This window comes from Chondrus crispus, genomic scaffold, assembly GCF_000350225.1.
Source record: "Chondrus crispus Stackhouse genomic scaffold, scaffold_71, whole genome shotgun sequence".
NCBI lineage: Eukaryota > Rhodophyta > Florideophyceae > Gigartinales > Gigartinaceae > Chondrus > Chondrus crispus.
In genome coordinates, this window is record NW_005178661.1 from 305,979 (window position 1) to 325,406 (window position 19,428).

The window sequence follows — 19,428 nt, forward strand, 5'->3', positions numbered from 1 at the left end:
CTACTTGTATCATAGGCAACTTGATGGACTGTAGGAGGAAGACTGTCTCGCATGGCAACTACCGTAACGCCAGAGTACATACTCCTTGAAATGCTTCCCGCCGAGTTGGCACTGCCGTTCTTTTCGCGGCTGTCCTACGTCATTTTTCACGTTCGTAAGAGTGTTCTCCAGTATACCGATGTTAAAACTCTCGTGGGATGCCGCACAGTACAAAATATATCTATGCAGAGCCTCTGACAACAACGCAACAAAAAAAAAGTCTCACACCACTTTTAAAATGAGGACGACGCTTTCAGTATGCAGAGCACTTCTCTTCTGTTGGAGACAAATCCAATAGAATTTCTGCTTGCAAATAAGAAGACACAAATGCAACGTAATTCTTGAAGAGACAGTTACTCCTAGCCGAAAACGACAAGAACAATTGCTTCAACCTCAACAAAGTGCAGAAGGGAAGGTACAAATTGGAAAGTAGCCGTGATTCGAAGTACATAACAACGAAAGCATTTCTGAGACACCCCCTGGTTTCCATTTGTCGAGCGTCACGTGACAACTTGCTCGTTGAGATCTCCTTCTGTTTTCCCTATCATTTCCATGAGACCTCATTCGGGAGTTCAACTTTTTTGTGAAGACATTGGGAAACAACTTTGTGTCGAGTCAACATTTTTTTTTTTTTGCTTTTTGGCTCTCTGACCTCAAGTTTAAACTGCAGACTTAACGACAGACTAGGACTACAGACTCTGTACTCCTAGGCTGTCGTTACTTTGCTTGCAGCTCCATTCCTCTTTGCAGACCATTAAACAATGAGCAAAGAGATAAAGATGGCAACTTTCGATTTCTTCAAAGAATCTCTGCCGAACAATTGAAGAATTTCAAACCAAGAGCTTGTTGCAGAGAAAGGAAGAAAATTCAAATATTCATGACTGCAGCATGTAAAATACGCAGAAACAACCTCTCATGCTATTCCTTCCTTGGTTCATTGTCAAGACGAGCATAGTCTAATCGCAAGATGTGCACTAGGGCTCGAACTATAGCAGGAATGTAGTGAAACAGAGCTCTATTGGAACTGCCAGGTCCCATGTATCTTCTTTGTCAGTCCATTCAAGAATGCACTTGTGGTCGAAAACGATAACCTCCGGGGGCAAAGCAACTTCGCAGCCATGCGACATTGCTTTTGTTTATCAGTTGAACAAGCTCTCCCTAAAAGTCTCCAATTACATTCCATCCCTGTTCTGTCTAAAAGATAAACTACATGCCATTCGGGGTGGTTCCCTCAAGTACAATGCAATGGTAGGGTGATAAGGGTAGCCAACAAAAAAATAAAAATAGGAGAAGCTTCTGCGTCGGCCTCGCTTCAAAACACAAAGTTAATCTTCGGAAAGGATTAATCAGTTAAGCTAGTCAAGCAAGAAACTTAATCGGTAACCTTTTCGAGTCACGAGTTTGCAGTCATGCCAACTCCATATACTTTACTAAACCGAACAGAACCCTAGTACTCTATCTCAACGTAAGTCAGTGCCGTGAAGCAGTGCCCTCTTCCAACGAGGTCAAGTCCAGGTAGTCGGCACCCCCACTTGTCAATTATGATTCTGTAACAAGCTTCTATTTGCACCCGACGGGAAACACTAACGAACGCATACAGAACGTTTCCGAATTCTCTCGCTGTTGGATCGATAAACCGGCCAAACCCGGCTTCATTGAAGTCCTCTATGGTCACCTCATCGAGAGCGGTTATTGCCGCTTGCACAAGATCCTTTGAATACCCGTGGTTCATTTCGACACTCTTGCGGTCACCAACACTCCAGTGTCCGGAAATGAAAATGTCGAAATCAAATTTCAGCAATTCTTCATGAACTCGAACGTACCCTCCCACATCTTCGGTGACAGCGAGATTAAACGGTGGCGCCCAATTCGGGAATACCACATCAACGTGCATCAGTATGGAGGGCTCGTCGCGAAAGCGTGGAATGTACAACGCAAGGTCCGAGGCGGTGTGACCGCCGACGATCTGCATCCTCACATCAAGCCCCTCCCCCAGTGAGAGTGTTCGACCTCTCCTTCCAACGATTACATTCGGAAAGATAGCTCGTTTGGTCACAGAGTTCTCAATAAGCACTCGGGCAGTGGATGTGCCCCAAATAAAGATGCTTGCAGAAGGATATCTCTCCTCCATATATGCCACGAATCTGGTCGTGCCTCCGATGTGATCGAAGTGTCCATGAGAGTAGACGATGTCGATCCTTTTCGGAATCGTTCCGTTTAGGACTTGTTCGGCTGCAGATGCAAACGAAGTCCTGTTTCCGTCAGGGCCATCCAAAGAAATTGATTCGGGGATATCAAGCAGTGCCAGTCGGCGATCCATCTTGAGAATCAATGACGTGTAGAAGCTATTATCATACAGAAAGACGCCTTTCCGCAGCTGGCTGAGTCTGAAATCTCCTGGTCGCAATGAACGGATGATGGACCTCTCCGGAGTTGGAAATAGTCTACACTGCCTCTGACCGAGACTTAGCCTTCTTGAACAAGCTCTTGCTGCCCGGGCAAGCTCTGCATCGACACATTGTGCGTGCGTATGAACTTGGGCATCGAAAAAGACAAGAATCAGGAGCAGAGCGGGAAGAACTGGACTGACCGCCATCTTCGGTGTTGAAATACTTAGTTTGTGTCTTTCTTGACCAACTGTGTGAGCTGGGGAAAAATCTGACAATCCGGAGGGCAAGGTCTTCTTATATACTACTACCAATCTATAGGGCACCTTCATATGTTTGGCTGTGGCCCAGATGATAATGCATCCAACATCGTCCGTCATTATTATCCGAACTGTCCGAAGATGCAGGGGCGTTACAGTCAATGCACAAAGGGAGAAGAAAGCGGATCAATCACACGTCCTATTTGCGTCATGGCAAACATGGAGATAGTCCATTGGCCTCAGGGAGCGATATAGATATGGCGTGTTCCATATGGAGATTTGTGCTTTTGAGAAGGCGAGGTGCTACGAGTGCAGTTGTCTTTAAGTGGAGAAAACATCAGAGCATTGCGTACATTTTCGCACTGATGAAGAATGTATTTTCCGAAGCAGGCCGTTGTTGACGGGGTTTGGTGAATCTGAATGTTTCGACGGCTTCGTCTCGACGCCCGCCTATGAGTTTGTGACGTGGACATATGCGGCCGTGACACGTTTCGTAAGGATGTCACCAAATACGCAAATATACTTGTGCTGCATATGTTTTCTGGGCAGCACAAGGTCTAGGTCAGTCATGAAGTTTGAGGAGTCCGCTCTAATGAAGATCGTACTGCAGACACACTTGCGAGAAAAGCTGCCCTGCCGTCAGGCATCACTGGCGAGAGAATCACTGGCGAGAGAAGGTCAGTTCTGGAAGGGAGAATTGCGTTTTGATAGGCATTATGCCAACACAGGGATGGAGGATTTCATCGCTCATCGCAATCCTCTATTCCCTCCATCTAATGAAGCTAGAAACGTTTTTGTACAGCACTGCAGTACTGTATGACCTGAAGCGCGGTCATCGCAATCCTCTACAGTAAAGTTTACTTTACGTTTCTTTCTCTTTATGACAGGCTCGATATGAGGCTACTTTACGTAATCTCCAGATCCCCGTCCTGGAAAGCCGACATGTGGCCCATCATGGAGTAGGATGATTGGTTGATAGGGGGGATGAGTTATGCAGTGCGGTACTGTACTGTTGCGCGTCGGATATCAGGTTTCCACGCCACACGTGGCAGGTGCGTGGTAAACTAGAGGTTATCACGCGGGTCTTGTGCGCTCTCGGTCGGTGAGGTATGCGGCTTGGACTAGCCGCAACAGTACAGTAAACTGTATTGTACGTACTGAAAGAATGATGATGACTTATCATCATCATGATCTTTCTCGTTGACTTTTGCTTTTGGTCTTGTGCATCGACATATGGCCGCAATATGTCCGATATGTGGCGAGTGGCGAGTGGCTTGATTACACCCTGGCATGATGCTTGCAACTTCTTTCTTCCACACAGGCAGCGCAGTACACGCACTGAAAAAAACAGGATTTGACACCATTTTCGTATATTTTTTCGACTATAGAGGTTTTCAGTTTTCATTACCTATTAGAGGTACCCTTGTACCCTTGGGTACCGGGACAAGGTTAAAAATGCGGATCCAATCACTGAAATCTGATTTAGGATGTGAGAAATATTGGTGAAGAGTAATCCGTAATTGATCCAATCACTGAAATCTGATTTAGGATGTGAGAAATATTGGTGAAGAGTAATCCGTAATTGTAAGTCTCGAAAGCTACAGTATTGTACAGAAAATTCTTTGTTTTTCATAAAACAAAGAATTTTCTGTACACCAGCTGTGAACAGCTGTGAACAGTTGGCAAGTGTCATCTTGTTTAAAAAATATGGGAAATATCACGATTCGTTGGCGAACTCGTGCCATTTGGCTTTATCAGTAGGCTAATTTCGGAAAAAGGGGGATTGGGACGATGCGGTCAAGATCAGTAGGGTAAACGTAAATCTGTAACAGATATGGTCGGGTTTTTGAGGAAAACGCCTACCGATTCTGTCATTTTCGTATTTCGCCAACGGAAAAGTGACTTTGCAACGCATTCTCCTACTAAATCTGTCAAATCTCCCAAAAGGAAAAGCAAAAGCAAATTGGACGGCAGCCAAGCTGGAGGCCCATTGCCAGACACTTTCCTGCGAATGAGACGCGGCGGGGGAAAGGGCGGCCGAATCATGAATCGCGATGTATGAGCTTCGCGTTGGTGTTGGATCCGAGATGGCCATCAATTGGTGCCAATGCTGCCAGCAGCAATGCCCTGTACTGTGCGGGATATATCAGGCCAAGGCCTGCTACAACTTGTACCTCTCCTTCCCGCATGCCCCGCTCCATGGCCTTGCGGTCGACGGGAGTAGTGTAAGGCGGGCCCTGAAAAAACATCCGAAAAACAGTCTGTTCACCACTGATCCGCCCAGATCGCACTTGCGTCTCAGCTCCGTTAACAAGAAACCCCAACTGGCAACGCCCGTTGCTTTTGCTCATGCGCGCCCGTCTCAGCCGCCAAATCCTCCCCCCGCTCAAGGCACCGATGCACAAAACCCTCCTGACACCGCCTCTGTTATGATTGCCCCCTCAGCCTCCCCGCGGCATCCATTCGCCACCGTCCCGCCGCTTACCCTCTCTCCCATGCACGCCCAATCCCCACTCCACCCGTGACCCCTCCCTCTTCTCTCGCCTTACCCTTCCCCTGCCTCGTCACGTGCCAGCGGCCGACCCTCGCCCCCGCCGCGGCGGCGAACATCCCCTCCCCCCTTCCCGCCGCCATGCCGCCGCCGTTCCCCGCGCGCCGCGTCGTCACGACCGTCGCGACGCACGCCGACCCCAAGTCCTTGCGCCCGCCGGCCTCGCACCCGCGCAAGTTCGCCGCGGGCTCGCGCCTGCGCTCACCGTCCCCGTTGGTCGTGCTGTGCGCCGCCTTCGCCCTGCTTGCGCTGCATGCCGTCGTGGCCAACCTGTCGCCGCCGTGCGCCGCGCCGCCGTCCGCCGACCTCACCGCGGAGCTGGAGCGCTGGCGCCAGCCGCAGGTCGCTGCCGCCGCGCTGCGCGTCTTCGTCTACGACTTGCCGCCGAGGTTCAACGTCGCCCTCGTCGAGAAGAGCATCGCCCAGCCGGGGCCGATCCGCGACCCGCGCTGCGACACCAACTTCTACTCCGCCGAGGTCCACGTGCATCGCTGGCTGCTGGCCTCGCCCATTCGCACCGCGGACCCGGAGGAGGCCGACTTCTTCTACGTCCCGGTTTACACCACGTGCGATCTCATCACACATCAGCCGAACGACGTTCCGCGTGTTGGGCGCCACTTTGCGGAGGCTATGGACGTCGTCATCCGCGACTACCCCTATTGGAATAGGTCCAGCGGCAGGGACCACGTGTATATGTTCTCGCAGGGCTTTTCTGCTAGGCTTGCGGGAGATTGGCAGCGATATGCGAACGGCATTTTTATGGTGCACAATGGTGAGTTCAGTGCGCCGGAATATACCCCGCATAAGGACTTCACCATCCCCCCGGAGCTTAAAGCATATTTTACGCCGTATTGGATAGAGGACCCAGAAGTGGTTGTTAGTAGACCTCGGCAGTTTCTTGCTCAATTTGGAGGGCAGGTAAGTGAGAGACCGCACTTGTCCATCGTTGAGTCAACGCGATTGACATGATAGCAGTGTTCGTGTGCATCACGTCACATGCAAAATTGGCTGTATTCTAACCTTCTCCTTCTCTGCCCGCCCCCTTTCTGTTGTCTTGCTCTCGACGAATTCGTGCTTACTTTCTTACAGGTTCTTAACGTCAACATAAGCGATCATCGGGGAAGCAATTATTCTGGTGGTGTCAGACAGTACATTCAGGCACATTTTAGCGAGCGAAAGGAATACCAAATTACTGGTGTGAGAACAGACTCGTACATTGACGATATGAAGAACAGCAAGTTTTGCTTGTCTCCTGAAGGTATGTTGACTCCATCATTTGCAGCCTCCTTTGCGACTTTTTCTCGCTCGTCACTAACAGTAGACAATTATTGATTTTTTTGATTCTTGTCGTTGACGTCAACCACCCAGGATGGCATCCATGGAGCCCAAGGCCGTACTATGCTGTGATGATGGGATGCATTCCTGTCGTCATCTCTGAAGTTCAGGAGCTTGCTTTCGAGGAGCTGGTGGATTGGGACAGTTTTGTTGTTTGGATTCGCCCTGCGGACATATCGCATCTTGATGACATTCTTCACTCATTTTCGGAGACAGAACTGAAAAGACGACAGTTGGCAATGAAAGCGACGTGGCGCGCCTTATGGTATGCGGATGAAGGACTGGCCTATCAATCTATATCGAAAGCATTGTACAGTCGAAAATACGACAGCGCCCCAGTCAGAGAATTCAGCAGAAGGAAATAGAGGGATGAGTATATGAAGGCAGTAGCACTGCTTCCCTGCTCGCGAAAGTAGATACGCGGGATTATCTGTACTGTACATTCAAGAAAAAAAGGGGTTTAATAACAGTTACTTGCTGCTAAAGCGTATAAAACGCTTTTTACAATCTAACAAAAACTGGTCACATCTGTGCCATCATCTATGCCATCATCTATGCCACCATCCTCGGGCCCCCGGGGGACCGCGGGACATATTGGGGTGGCTGATATGGTTTTTCATTTGACGGACTAGGTACGCCAAACTGCTGGCTCAAACCAGATTCCACGGACGCCTGTCTACTCGTAGAGGTTAATGGCGCCCCTATTCCGGCCGGAGATTGGTGCGTGGTTTCTGCAGTGGGTGTCGCAGCGGGACCACTTGGGGTAAAGATCTTCATGCTACGAGGGCCAGCCGCCCCCAAGCTCCCAATAACAGGGGCGCGCAGTCGTCCAGGAAGGGGTGCTCTCATGGAATGTGCAGATGACGCTCCTTTGTTGAAAGTATCAACGTACGCTCGACGACCGGCTCTCCTTCCGGTATTGGCCCGAAAACGGTTAGGGTTGCCTGACGGGTCTGCTACTGACGTTTCTTCTCGATTCGCACTAAATGGCACAGGCAGACTGGCTGAAGAGATGCCAGAGGCCTCACTGCCATTCTCTGCGAAAGCGATATTCTCGGAACTGACCGCACGTGGCGGCGGAAACCTCTGGGACGGCGCAATATCTTGCCTAATTGAGTTCCTCAGTCCTGGTCCTGGCGTCGCCGATTGCCCAGCATTGTATCCGGGATTCATAGGTGCCGACGGTTCCATACTCGCTCGAGCCTGTCCGTACAAAAGTTGAAATGAGTCTGGTTCTCGCATGCTGTGAGCTCTCGGCATTGGCGAAGACGGTTGACCATACTGGTGCAAGTTTTCGTAGCTTGGAGCTGGTAAGGCCTCGGTAGTCTGCGTTTCCGTCATCGCATCTTCATCTGTTGGTGGTGGAGGCGGGGCGTCATCGCCCTCGTCCGGGTCCTCACCTTCTATGACCCATCTTCCTCGTTCCTTATCGAAAACAAACTTGTTGTCGTTTCCCATGTGGGCCCGCGGGGGACCTCGGAACGCTGATAGAATCCTTTCCGTAAGTCTGTACCTCAAGCCCTTCGCAACGGATGGCTTCGTCTCACCGACAGAGTCGAGCGCAGATGTTGAGGCTGAAGCTCCTGTCGAACGACGGGGTGGTCGCGGCGGTTTCTTCTCTGATGTCTGTGAAACGGCGGTCATATCAGAAGCCGATCGGCGATGCGAGAGGTTTTCCGCCCCTGCAGCTGTCTTTTGTTCCTGAACAGCAGTTCCATTGAAATTGTGCGAAAATGGCTGAGGCGTACTGGATAGCGAAAAGTCCTCTGCCGGCATTCCCCGCGAGTGGGCCCCAGTTTGCTGTCGGCCAGTTGTCACGAAAGCGGCTTGCGACATTTGAGGCATCGCCGCCGGCACGTTTCCCATTGACTGCGAACGCATGTGCGACGCGTCAAGTTCATGACCAGGCGCACGGGATCCAGTGTCAAGCCCCAACCCCATTGGCGGAACCCCATGAAGCTCAGATGGAATCGGCTGCCCCGTCCGTGGTGGAGGCGAGAGGTCGCCGTGTGCAGGAGCAAGAACTCCAATTGTCTTGGACACAAACTCATTCCAACGTTTGGACCCTGACTCTTCCTGCCCGGGACCGCTTCGGCTCGAGTCGTATCCGCTGGAATGCGGCACAGATAAAGCAGGTACTTGCAAATTCCCAGGGATCTGTTGTTCTGGAGACGGTCCTTGAGAGACGCCTTTGCCTCCATATGGCGGATGATGTGAGGTAGCAATCATCGCCGAGCCATTCACGTCATGCGCGAAGGGAGCCTGGTTTGAATACGTGGGCGGGGCTCGGCTCGAATACATATTTGCATGTGAGAATTGATGAGGAGGAACGTCCGGGCTTGGATTATTAGTTGATCCTCCACTTGCGCTTTCAACTGGTGTTCGTGACGGGGTTGGTTTGGGGGTTGCTGAAGTACGGTTGAATACCGCTGCAGAAAGGGAGCGACCCATAGCAGTGAGCTTTCCAACTCTTTCTGTACCGTGACTCAATCCAAGGTGAGCTCGAAGCCGTTGGTCAAGGGACTCTAAGCCAGCCAGAAACGGCAGCGTCAAGAATTCTGAGGCGACGTCGTTTCTTCCAGAGTCGAACATAGTTCTCACTCCGGCCGCCACCGATTCGCAATGGCTCAATGCGATATCAGAGCGTCCAACGGCTGCAATTTCCTCTGCAAGTACAAGTCTAAATGGCAGTAAATGCGGAAATGACTTCCCTGACTGGGCACAAACAATTGCTTCGTAAACTAGTGACTGTAAAATGGCGGCTGCGGACCCTAGAGAACGGGGACAGCCTACAGGACGCTTCGAATCTGCACCCAGAAGCACTGTGGAAGATGAGTCCAGGATAGAAATGCGCCCCGATAGTAGATAGCAGACATGCCCTCCAACGATGTCGCCAAGCTGAGATATAAGTGCCTCTCCAACCTGATCAATTAGGCGCAAAAACCGCTCACCCCGCTGGGGATCTGCTTCCATTGCGGAACGGTAGTTAGTTAGTAGCATTGTTACAGTCTTCCTCCACTCTCTTAGTCCAGCTGTGGAGGTGGCTTTCTGCAGGATTTCTGCATCATTCTCGGCCATTGAAAAGAACAGTGTCTGGAGCGCAGAGCCATCATTCAAGCTCTTCTTTGCGAAATCGGTAATTAAGCTCTTGTAAAGGGTCTGGTCAAACGTGGACGCAAGGACCAGAGCCAGTGACCATAGACCAGCAGCTTGTGCCACGTGGATTGCCTCTAATCCCTGCCCTTGCGTAACCAGTCTTTCCACTTCCGCCGCTGATTCAGAGAGTTCAAGCTCAGACTTGCGCGACGATATACTGCTCGGCTTCAGTGGGGACTCGCCAGCAAAGCGCCCACATAGGAATGAAGAGCTATCATTTCGACCCATCATAGGTACTGCGGAGGGACCAGAGATGGCCGAGCCTGCCTTATTTCTCCAATCTGATGTGTTATGACGACACATCACAGACAGCAGCCTCCATAATGCCGCCCGACTCTCTGCATGGGAGCCTTTCATTCCGGCAGCGCAATTCGAGAGACGATCGCACATGTCCGCATAAAGCAAGAGGTCCGACGGTTTTGGCGGGAATGCTAGTGGTGCTATGGCTTCGGATGCTGCAATCCAGTCATCATTTGAACCATCTCCACTTATTGTACCCAGGTCATACAAACGGACTTTTGAGCAAGCAGTAGTAGATTCAGTCCTGGCCTCGTAGCCGTCTTGTTGACCTTGGCCAGCGGGTGGGTGAATAGTCATCATCGAGCCCCCAAAACCCCATGACAAGACAGGCCGCGGAGGTCGGTAATCCAAGTCTGCTGGAGCAGTCGCATCCATAATTGAAAAGGGATATGTGTACATGTTTGGATCTATTATCGTTTCGGATCCTACCTGGCTTCCAGCAGGTGCATACACATCTCGATCGCTCAACCCGGCACTCGCAATTGGCATCCCATACTCTTTTCCGGTGAGAGCCACGGCGGCATGTTGCAATGAGAGGGGGTCTTCTCGTTTTCTCTCGGCTGATTGGAGACTTTCCCCTGGTTGCAGCTTACTACTGTTTAAATCGCCTCCATGACCAGGTAGCTGAGTGCTTGTTTCAGTCGACGGCGAATACATTGCAGGCGTAGTAACTGTACTTCCGCCAGTACCACCACCATGCGTGTTACTTGTTGTGTAGTGGGCCCAGTCAGGCACGGGGGGCCCCGGTAAACTTTCGGATATGTTGTGCTGGTAACGGCTAGGTCCTTGTGGCACAAGAGGGGGAGGAGGGAAGGAATGCGTTCTCGTATGTGCGGTGTTTGAGGTATTAACTGCCGCCGGGAACTCGTGAGGCGGTGCCAGACCCTGGAACAAGTCTTGCGTTGTCAGCCAGGCATTGCCATCATTTGTGTCATTCTTTGGTAACTGGTTCAAAGGCGCAGCGTCGCCGCCGAGCAGGGCATGCCGATTCTTATCTTGTTCACTTGGGAGTGCTGGAATTTCTGCAGAAGTACCTTGCGCACTCTGGCTTGGTGTATAATTCTGTGGATCCTGAACCATATTGTTTGACCACATGTCAGGGCCCACTTCATCTACTGGAGAACTTTCCATTACCTCTGTAGGCAATTCAGATGGATATATCTTTGGAGCATACTTCGTATCAGCAAGAGCAGGTGCTGGAGGTAACGACAATGACGGCCTTGGTGCGTATGCATCAAAGTTGGAATCACATGTATGGACAAGCTCTGAGGGATGTGAAGTAATGTTCGTTGACCTGGGAGAGGTTTGTCCTGCCACAACCTCTTGTGGGGTGGACACATTCGTTTGATTTGAAGCATGTATGTTGGCAATTGCACTTTCCACATTCTCGGCAGTTGGCATTACTGCAGGGATATTGGTATGAAGAGTTGCTGCAAGACCCTCATGATGTCGATCATGCGCAATATTCTCAGGAATGCTAGTCTGTTGAGTGGTCCCCGGATGCCTAGTCTCAAGAGCCGAATGACCAGTTCCGGATACTTCGCTTGGCATTTTGAGATCTGGCTCTTCGGGTGATGCCTTCTGCCCTAGGTCGAAAGCAGCTGTGGATGCGTAGTTGTCCTGGGCCATACCCCAGTCCCAGCCAAACTGTGAGTACTCATGAGCAGACGCGGATGTCGTTGGAACAAACGGATCGTACGCGGCGGACTCTTCCGGGGCCTCTACTCCGCTGATAGCCGGTTTCTCAGTCGGATCGATAACAGCATTGTCATTACTAGGCTGAGAAGTATGCAGCAGAACTGGAGCTAACTCGTCGCGGTCCGTCCTCTGTCCTTCAGAGCGCCTGGCGTGCAAATCTTCTCGAACAGATTCGCCCAAGAGTTCCGGCCATGGCTCTCCGAGCTTCTCAGGCTCAACCGTTTGGTTATTCCATCCGGTCAGATTTGCATCACCTGACGCTGGTTGATCCCCCCATGCACTTTCAATATTCTGAGCCTTGGGGGCCTCACCTATTTGTTGCAACAGATCACTTTGATGAGGATTCTCAGCCATCCTCCTGGACCTTTCTGCAACCCCCGTACTCATTGGCAGTCTCGTTAGGTTTTGCTGTGGTTCTGTCCAACCACTTGCATTAACATCTCCGTTCCACCGTGAGCCCTTAACCACAATAGAAGCCTGATCTCTAACAGGACCATTGGTCTCCGGGTGCATACTGCTGTTGTACGGTCCTGTACTTGGTGGGTAAGAATTATTCTGCAGTTCCTTAGCAACTGCTTCCTCACCGGCAGCATTAGTTTCAAAAACGCGGACACCCTCAGCAGCAATTCGCGACATCTTGCTTTCAGGCATTTCATGTGAACGAGCAACAATATGCGAAACATCCAGTTGGCTGTTGAATGCATGAGTAGGACCGCTTGGTTCCTCCGGCGTCGTCTCTACATCCGCCCACGCCTTTTTCGCATCTTGAGAGCTCGATTCAAGCTTTTTTGTCCAATAATTACTAGCCTTTCCTGTTGGGAATGGTGTTGCCTTCATCGAAACCGGTGCAGTTGTGGGTCCCTGCCCTGCTTCACCTATCTTCGACGTCTGTATTTCGCTAAGTGCATCTGCACCCCATGTGTGTAGGGAAACAGGACCTTGTTCCGTTGCATGTTGCTTTGGTGTTTGACCTGCAACACTGTGTTGGATCGGGTCCATGCCTATATAATCATTTGGCGGCTGAGACGATCCCGTAGCTGTAGCCGGTCCAGAGATGCATTTTGCACCCCCTGACCTGTCGCCATTCCGTTCCGCGGGTGCTTCCGGAAAAGGTGAAGTTGAAGGCACTATTTGGTCTACGGCTCTGGAGCTTGGAAACTCGTTGCGTTCGTCATCAAAAGCGTGATCCGGATGCACCATTGTATCTACTTTCTCACAGTGTTGTGCTTCAAGACGGAAATGGTCTGCTGCAGTAGTGCTTCGACCAATATCAAAGAGTGAGTCTTTCGCCGAGTAAATTCTCTCGTTGCTTTCAAGTGTGGAGTTATCATAGCCGCCATGTTTCTCATGAGAAGCACCGCCTGGCTCACTTCTTTGACCAACTCGAGCATCAACGTCACTCATATCAAGAGCTGGATATGGAGGTGGAGGAAGCGGAGAAGTGCGGAGGCGCACCTGTTCTTCAAGTTTAGTTGCTGCATCGGTTCCGGTTCCTGAAGACGAATCATGATCATCCTCTGCAGCTACTGTCTGTGCAGGCAAATCCCACGCCGGTATTTTCGCCGCACCCTCCCATTCGAAATCATCGACTGAGGATGGCGCAGCTACAGAAGGAACTTCAGTTCCGGCAACAGTTGACGAAGCGTCAACTTCTGTGGAGCGAATATCTTGGCTATCATCGTCTTCTTTGCCAAGGGCTATCTTGCCGTTATCTTGTATGTTGAATGTGTCTCTACGGGGAGGCACGAATTCTCTTTCTGAGTCCGCGTCGAAAAGCTGAGTTTCTCTTCCAGTGTCCTGGGTGCCTGCCTGAAATGGTCTCGGCAAGGTGCTAACATCCGCTTTGTCGTTTCTCTCCGGCGCGAAGGGTATGCCAGCAGGTTCCACAGGTGACAGTCCGAATACTTGTTCTATTTGCGAAGGAGTTGAGGAAGAAGTTGCGGCTTTTGGCTCTCCAGACTTGGATTCCAGGGGCCACGCATCCAGAACCGGTGACGCTTGCGCAGCAGTGTTGTCAGGCAAAATTGAGACACGTGCAGAGCCGCCCGCTTGCTTTCCATTGGAGATGAAGGCTGGTCCCTTAAGATGGTCTATTTCTCCATCGACGGTGCCCAGTAGACCCTTGTCATCATCCCCGAGCTTTGCAGTCTTGTTATGAGATTGCGTAGAGGCGTCCATTTCATCCCACGCGCCCCATGCATCTGCAGGATACACTTTCTCGGATTCAGTAGCAAAGGTGCTCTCACCAAACGAGAGAAAAGTCTCGGGTTCTGGTGCAGCTTTCTCCCGACCGGCAAAATCACCAAGCTGGGGCGTTAGAGAAGCAAGGTCATTTCCAGGCTTGCCTTCTACGCCTGCCAGTTCCACTTGTTGCATATCCGGGCGAGCGTCGCCTGGACCGCGAGCGGCATCATTCTGCAGGCCTGCGGCTCTCTCCTTTTCAGCGGCAATAATTCCTTCCTTCTGATCCTCTAGACCCACAGCATTCTTCGTCGCCCCAAAGCCAGCCAATCTCTTATCACTTTCAAAACTTTCAACTGTTTCAGTCTTGACGCGTGCCTCCACCCCAAGCAAGGGTGTCTCAAAGGTTGGTTCCTCAGCGACATCAGTCGTGTCCTCATCCCATCCACCCCATGCAACCTCTTCTACAGGTGCTCTGTCTTGGCTCTTCCCAAGATGTGTCGTGGGTGCGAAAATAGCTGGAAAAGAATTCTGAACTGCACGTTGTGAGTCAACAATGGCCTCTGCCACGTTGAATGTCTTTGCTTCGGAATTGTAAGCATTCCGGTCATCGTCTACAGGCTTATCGCCGCCGGTTTTCGGAGAAGCGTCAACAGGGTCGGTCGGGACAGTTGGCGCGCTCATCTCGTTCGGCGTCTCTCCTAGTTTCGACTCCTCTTCTGCGCGGTTTGAGGTTGGTGCGAGATCCCAAGCGCCCCACGCATCGGCAGCGCTTTCTGTCGCTTCCGTCGTTACAGTAGTTGCAAACGTTTCCTCGTGCCAGGATAGTGCGCCATCGACCGTTGGCCTCTTGTCCATTGCGATTCTTTCTCCGCAACATGTGAGCTTACTTCAGTGTTGCCGGGAGTGCTGGCGGGTATGACTTCGGCATCTACACCGGACGGGAATGCGGGCAGATCCTCATGTATTGGTGCACTGCCTGCTTGCGGCCCCGTGACAGTAGCAGTCTCTGCAGTCTCAGCTTCCATCACGACAGCGGCTTCACTGTCATCTCGCGCATCCAACCCGTCTGCAGTGTCTTCAACTTGAGTCCACTCAAACGTGGATGCCTCCTCGGCAGGCTTTTCTGATTTCTCCGCAACATGTGAGCTTACTTCAGTGTTGCCGGGAGTGCTGGCGGGTATGACTTCGGCATCTACACCGGACGGGGATGCGGGCAGATCTTCCTGCATTGGTACGCTGCCTGCTTGCGGCCCCGTGACAATAGCAGTCCCTGCAGTCTCAGCTTCCATCACGATAGGGGTTGCACTGTCGTCTCGCGCGTCCCAACCGTCTACTGCCTCTTCAACTTGATTCCACTCAAACGTGGATGCGTCCTCCGTCAGGTTTTCCGACTTCTCTGGAACCTGTCGGCTTGCCTCGCCGTCAACGAGAGCACTGGCATGTGAGCGTTCGGCTCCCACATCGGGCGCAGGGCGTGGGGTCTCCGCTTCTGGCGTCATTGGCGCGGACAAGGCATTGTCACAGAGCCTTTCCTCCGGCGCGCAAGCGGCGTCGATCCCGGGCTTCGTAGCAGGCGACTCACCCTTGTCAAACAGTAGCGCATCTTCCCGTGCACCCACAGTAGATACCCCTGCTGCTCCCTCCTGCGCCTGTGGCGGCAACGCCCCCCATTCTAGAGCCGGCTCAGCGGGAGCAGGATCCTCCTGCTGCGGCTCGGACTCATCATTCCACGCGCCCCACGCCTCAATATCTGCGGCGCCTTCCTCAAACGCAAAGGGGTCTGGCGCGCTTCTCGCTGGCTCGGCGTCTTCGGCAAGGGCGGGCCCCGGCGCAGCATCGACCTGACCCCATCCGTCGCGACCCGGCTTGCTCGCGTCCCCCTCGTCAGCCGCGCCGACACGATCTCGGTCATGAGCCACGTCAGCAGTGGCCACCGCTACCTCGTCGCTTGCGACGCAATCCGCAGCTTGTTGCACATCGGCAGCGCCCGCCTCCTCAATACCCTCCTCCGCCGTTGTCACGGCAAACATCGCGTCTCCTCTACCCAGCGACACGGCCTCATTAGGCTGGGTCCTATCATGCTCTATAAACGCCGTGTCGTCTCGCGGCGCAATCCCAGGCTGCTTCTCCTCCTCGTGCATTTCTCGTGGCACCTCCTCCGGGCGCGGCGGTGCCGCGTCCTCTCTGCCCTGCCGCGTGCGGCTTTCATCGGGCTCAGTAGTAGTCCCAGTCTTAGTTTCAGTCTTAGTTTCAGTCTTAGTTTCAGTCTTAGTTCCAGTCTTGGTCTCAGTTAGCATCTCGCACTTGTCCGGCGGTGTGTCGGCGGCATCTAGCCCCGGAACGGCCCACGCACCCCACGGGTCATCCTCTTCCTCTTCGTCGTCGTCGTCAAAAGAAGGGTCGTCGCCCCATCCGTCTGCGCCGTCCCATCCGCTGAGAAACGCCGGTACCTGTGTCTCTGGCGCGCGCGGCGGCTGCGACTGCGCAGCGGGCGGCTGCGGCTGCGCGGCGAGCGGCGGCGGCAGCGGCGAGTCGGGCGGTGGCGGCGATGCGGGGGGCGTGCTGCAACTCTTCGTGCGGGCGGGCGGGGTGGCGGCTGGGCTGGAGCGCTCGGTGGTGGAGGCGAGGCTGCGGCGCGGGCTGCCGGAGGCGAGGCTGCGGCGCGGGCTGCCGGAGGCGACGCTTCTGCGCGGGCGCACGAGGCTGAGCTGTCGCCACTCGTCGTCCGCGGGCGGCGGCGACGACGCGGCGGCGGCCGCGGCGCGCGACACGCCGGTGATGACGCGCGCGGCGCGGTGCGGCGAGCTGGGCGGGGCCATCAGGTCCGAGAAGCCGGCGTGCGGGCGGGGCTTGCGCGTGCGGCGGGCGCCCTTCATGGTGTGCGGGGCGACGAGTTGCCGATATCCACGGCCATGGTTAGCGTTGGTGTCGATGGAGGCTCGGCGGGGCGCGGATGCAAGCAGGTAAGGGGGGGGAGCGGCGGCCAATCGGAGCGGGACAGGTGGATGAGCAGTCAATTTGGAAGATGCATGGAGAGTGGACGGATGGCCGGGACGGGCGACGCGGAGCGATGATGGAATGCGCACGCTCTCTCCCGCTCGCGGCGGTGGTGTTTTGTCGCGGCGGCGACGGTGCGGCTGCTGAGATCGAGGCGGCGGGGACGGGCGGCGGCTGGTGCCGCGCGTTCCGTTGATAATTAGTTGGCTATACCCCCGCTCGTACCGAAAACCGCTCGCACCGAAAACATGTCGACGCAGAAAGTAAAGGCCGTGTGGTACACGTGTGGGCAACGGCCCCTGCGTTCAGCTGTAAGGACTCCTTTCTGCCTATGGCTGTAATTACCAATGGCCCCTGCGTTCAGCTGTAAGGACTCCTTTCTGCCTACGGCTGTAATTCTGTCCTGGTGTCATGGCATGACAGTCATGCAGTGGGTCGCGCCTTGTTGCCGTGGCAGCGAGATCGCAAGTGACCAAGGCACACGTGCCGTACACGTGGACAGAACTCCTCGTTCAAGACGATGATTCGGATAACTTAGAGCACCCCTATTGTCTACTCTACTTCTGTCCTCAATTGAGGACAACTTTCACCCCCCATGTAACTAAAAATGTATTGAGTTTCAGCCAATTCTGTGGCCATTTTCGAGCTCTGCGGGCCTCAAATCATTCTGGGACACGTGTTCATTGTTTAGTGAGGTACATTTATTTTCACAGCGACGTCGAACACCACCGTCGCTCTGCTTGTCGGAGGCGAAATCATTTCGACATGGCGCCGCCGCCCGACCCGCGTAAAAATGTCGGTGCACGCGTACACGCTCTGGCGTGGCACTTCACAGCTCACGCAGAGTGCGCGCGCCGGTACGGGGCCAACAAGAAGACGAAAAAAGTCCCAGGAGTGGTTGTGAGCATACAAAATGTGATGTCTGGGCAGCGCGCGAGTTGTTACCTCACATCGGACTACAACCTGGGAGGGGCAACCATGAAGCGGATAGAGCTGAATCTGCGCAGAGTCACTGCGGGAGACCTCTCCACTCCTGCACCACCCGTCGCTTCTCACATTGAACAGGGAGAAGGCCGTGCTGCGCCCTCGGATGTTGAAGAAAATTGCGCTGACCGACACCCTCGTGGCTCTGCTTACAGTGGGCAGACTGCATTGAATTTGGTTCCTGCTTCCTATGATCCTGCAGAAGTCGTTGCCCATGGCACGAAATGGGTTTGTAACGACTGTTAAGAGGATGTACAGGCCTCCGTTCCCTTCAAAGCATGGAGCATAGTGTCTGCGAGTGGAGAGTGCTTGGGACCGGGCAGTGATATTAGCGGCCACTCACCCTTGGACTACTTTCTAATGATGTTTCCTCCCAGTCAGCTCCGTGCAATGGTGGAGATGACTAATGCGAGGCTTCTATCCTCTAGATTGTTGGTGACAAGTTCAGGCGAGCTTGTGAAGTTCTTTGGTATCCTAATCCTATCGACAAGAGTCGAGTTCGGTAGCCGGGCATCACTGTGGTCGGGCATCAAGCCGGGAAAGTATATCCAGGCTCCCTCCTTTGGCTCAACAGGCATGGCAAGGAAGAAATTCGATAGCCTGTGGCGCTACGTGCGATTCAGCGCTCAGCCTACCAAGCGGCCGCCGTCAATGTCGAGCGAGAACTACCGTTCGCTTCTCGTAGATGATTTCGTTCAGCGTTTCAATGCCAATCGAGTAACGAACATTAACCCATCTGACCTAGTTTGCGTGGACGAATCGATGTCGAGGTGGTATGGGAAGGGCGGGTTCTGGATTAATGCTGGATTACCGCAGTACATTTCTATCGACCGAAAGCCTGAGAACGGCTGCGAGATACAGAACAGTGCTTGTGGCAGGAGCCACATAATGATGCGCTTGAAGCTCGTGAAAACGGCTGAGGCGGAGGATGCGATGCGCGTAGAGGACTCGGCTGGAGTTCCCCACGGAGCTCTTATACTAAAGCAGCTTGTGGAGCCGTGGAAGATGACAGGTCGTATAGTCTGCGCAGACTCTTACTTTGCATCCGTGTTTGCAGCACAGTATCTAATGGCTGCCGGTTTGCGCTTTATTGGTATTGTGAAAACTGGTGCAAGACGCTTTCCGATGACAGCCCTGTCGCAAGTGGAGCTACAACGAAGAGGCGATCGACATGGTCTGACTTGTACGGATGAGGACGGGCCGCCAAAGCTTCTTGCATTTGTATGGATGGACAGAAACCGACGTTATTTCGTCTCATCATGTTCTTCCTTGGTACCGGGGGCTCTCTACTCGCGAATGCGATGGTGGCAGCTCCAGCATGTGGAAAGCAACGAAGATCCTCAACTGTTAGAGCTTGAAGTACCACAACCGAAAGCTGCCGAGATCTACTATCGTGTGTGTGGAGCAATCGACCATCACAACAGGTGCCGACAAGATACTTTAAATTTGGAGAAGAAGCTTGGCACTATGGACTGGTCGATGAGAGTAAGCATGACCATCTTCGGTATGTGCGTTGTTGATACTTGGAAGGCTTTTA

The 19,428-nt window shown here is 53.1% G+C and overlaps 3 protein-coding genes across 3 annotated transcripts; 1 reads left to right on the forward strand and 2 right to left on the reverse strand.

The window, feature by feature from the left end:
• Positions 1–1,486: 1,486 nt before the first annotated feature.
• On the reverse strand, positions 1,487–2,806 carry CHC_T00007390001 (hypothetical protein). The gene has a single exon (XM_005710982.1). It carries the CDS (start codon positions 2,804–2,806, stop codon positions 1,487–1,489), a length of 1,320 nt encoding a protein of 439 aa, XP_005711039.1.
• A 2,512-nt stretch (positions 2,807–5,318) lies between these two features.
• Positions 5,319–6,937, forward strand: CHC_T00008920001 (Glycosyltransferase, family GT47). Its single transcript, XM_005710983.1, has 3 exons — positions 5,319–6,155; positions 6,327–6,495; positions 6,606–6,937. The coding sequence occupies exons 1-3, from the start codon at positions 5,319–5,321 to the stop codon at positions 6,935–6,937; spliced, it is 1,338 nt and encodes a 445-aa protein (XP_005711040.1).
• A 187-nt stretch (positions 6,938–7,124) lies between these two features.
• On the reverse strand, positions 7,125–14,765 carry CHC_T00007391001 (hypothetical protein). Its single transcript, XM_005710984.1, has one exon. It carries the CDS (start codon positions 14,763–14,765, stop codon positions 7,125–7,127), a length of 7,641 nt encoding a protein of 2,546 aa, XP_005711041.1.
• Between the last annotated feature and the right edge of the window lie 4,663 nt (positions 14,766–19,428).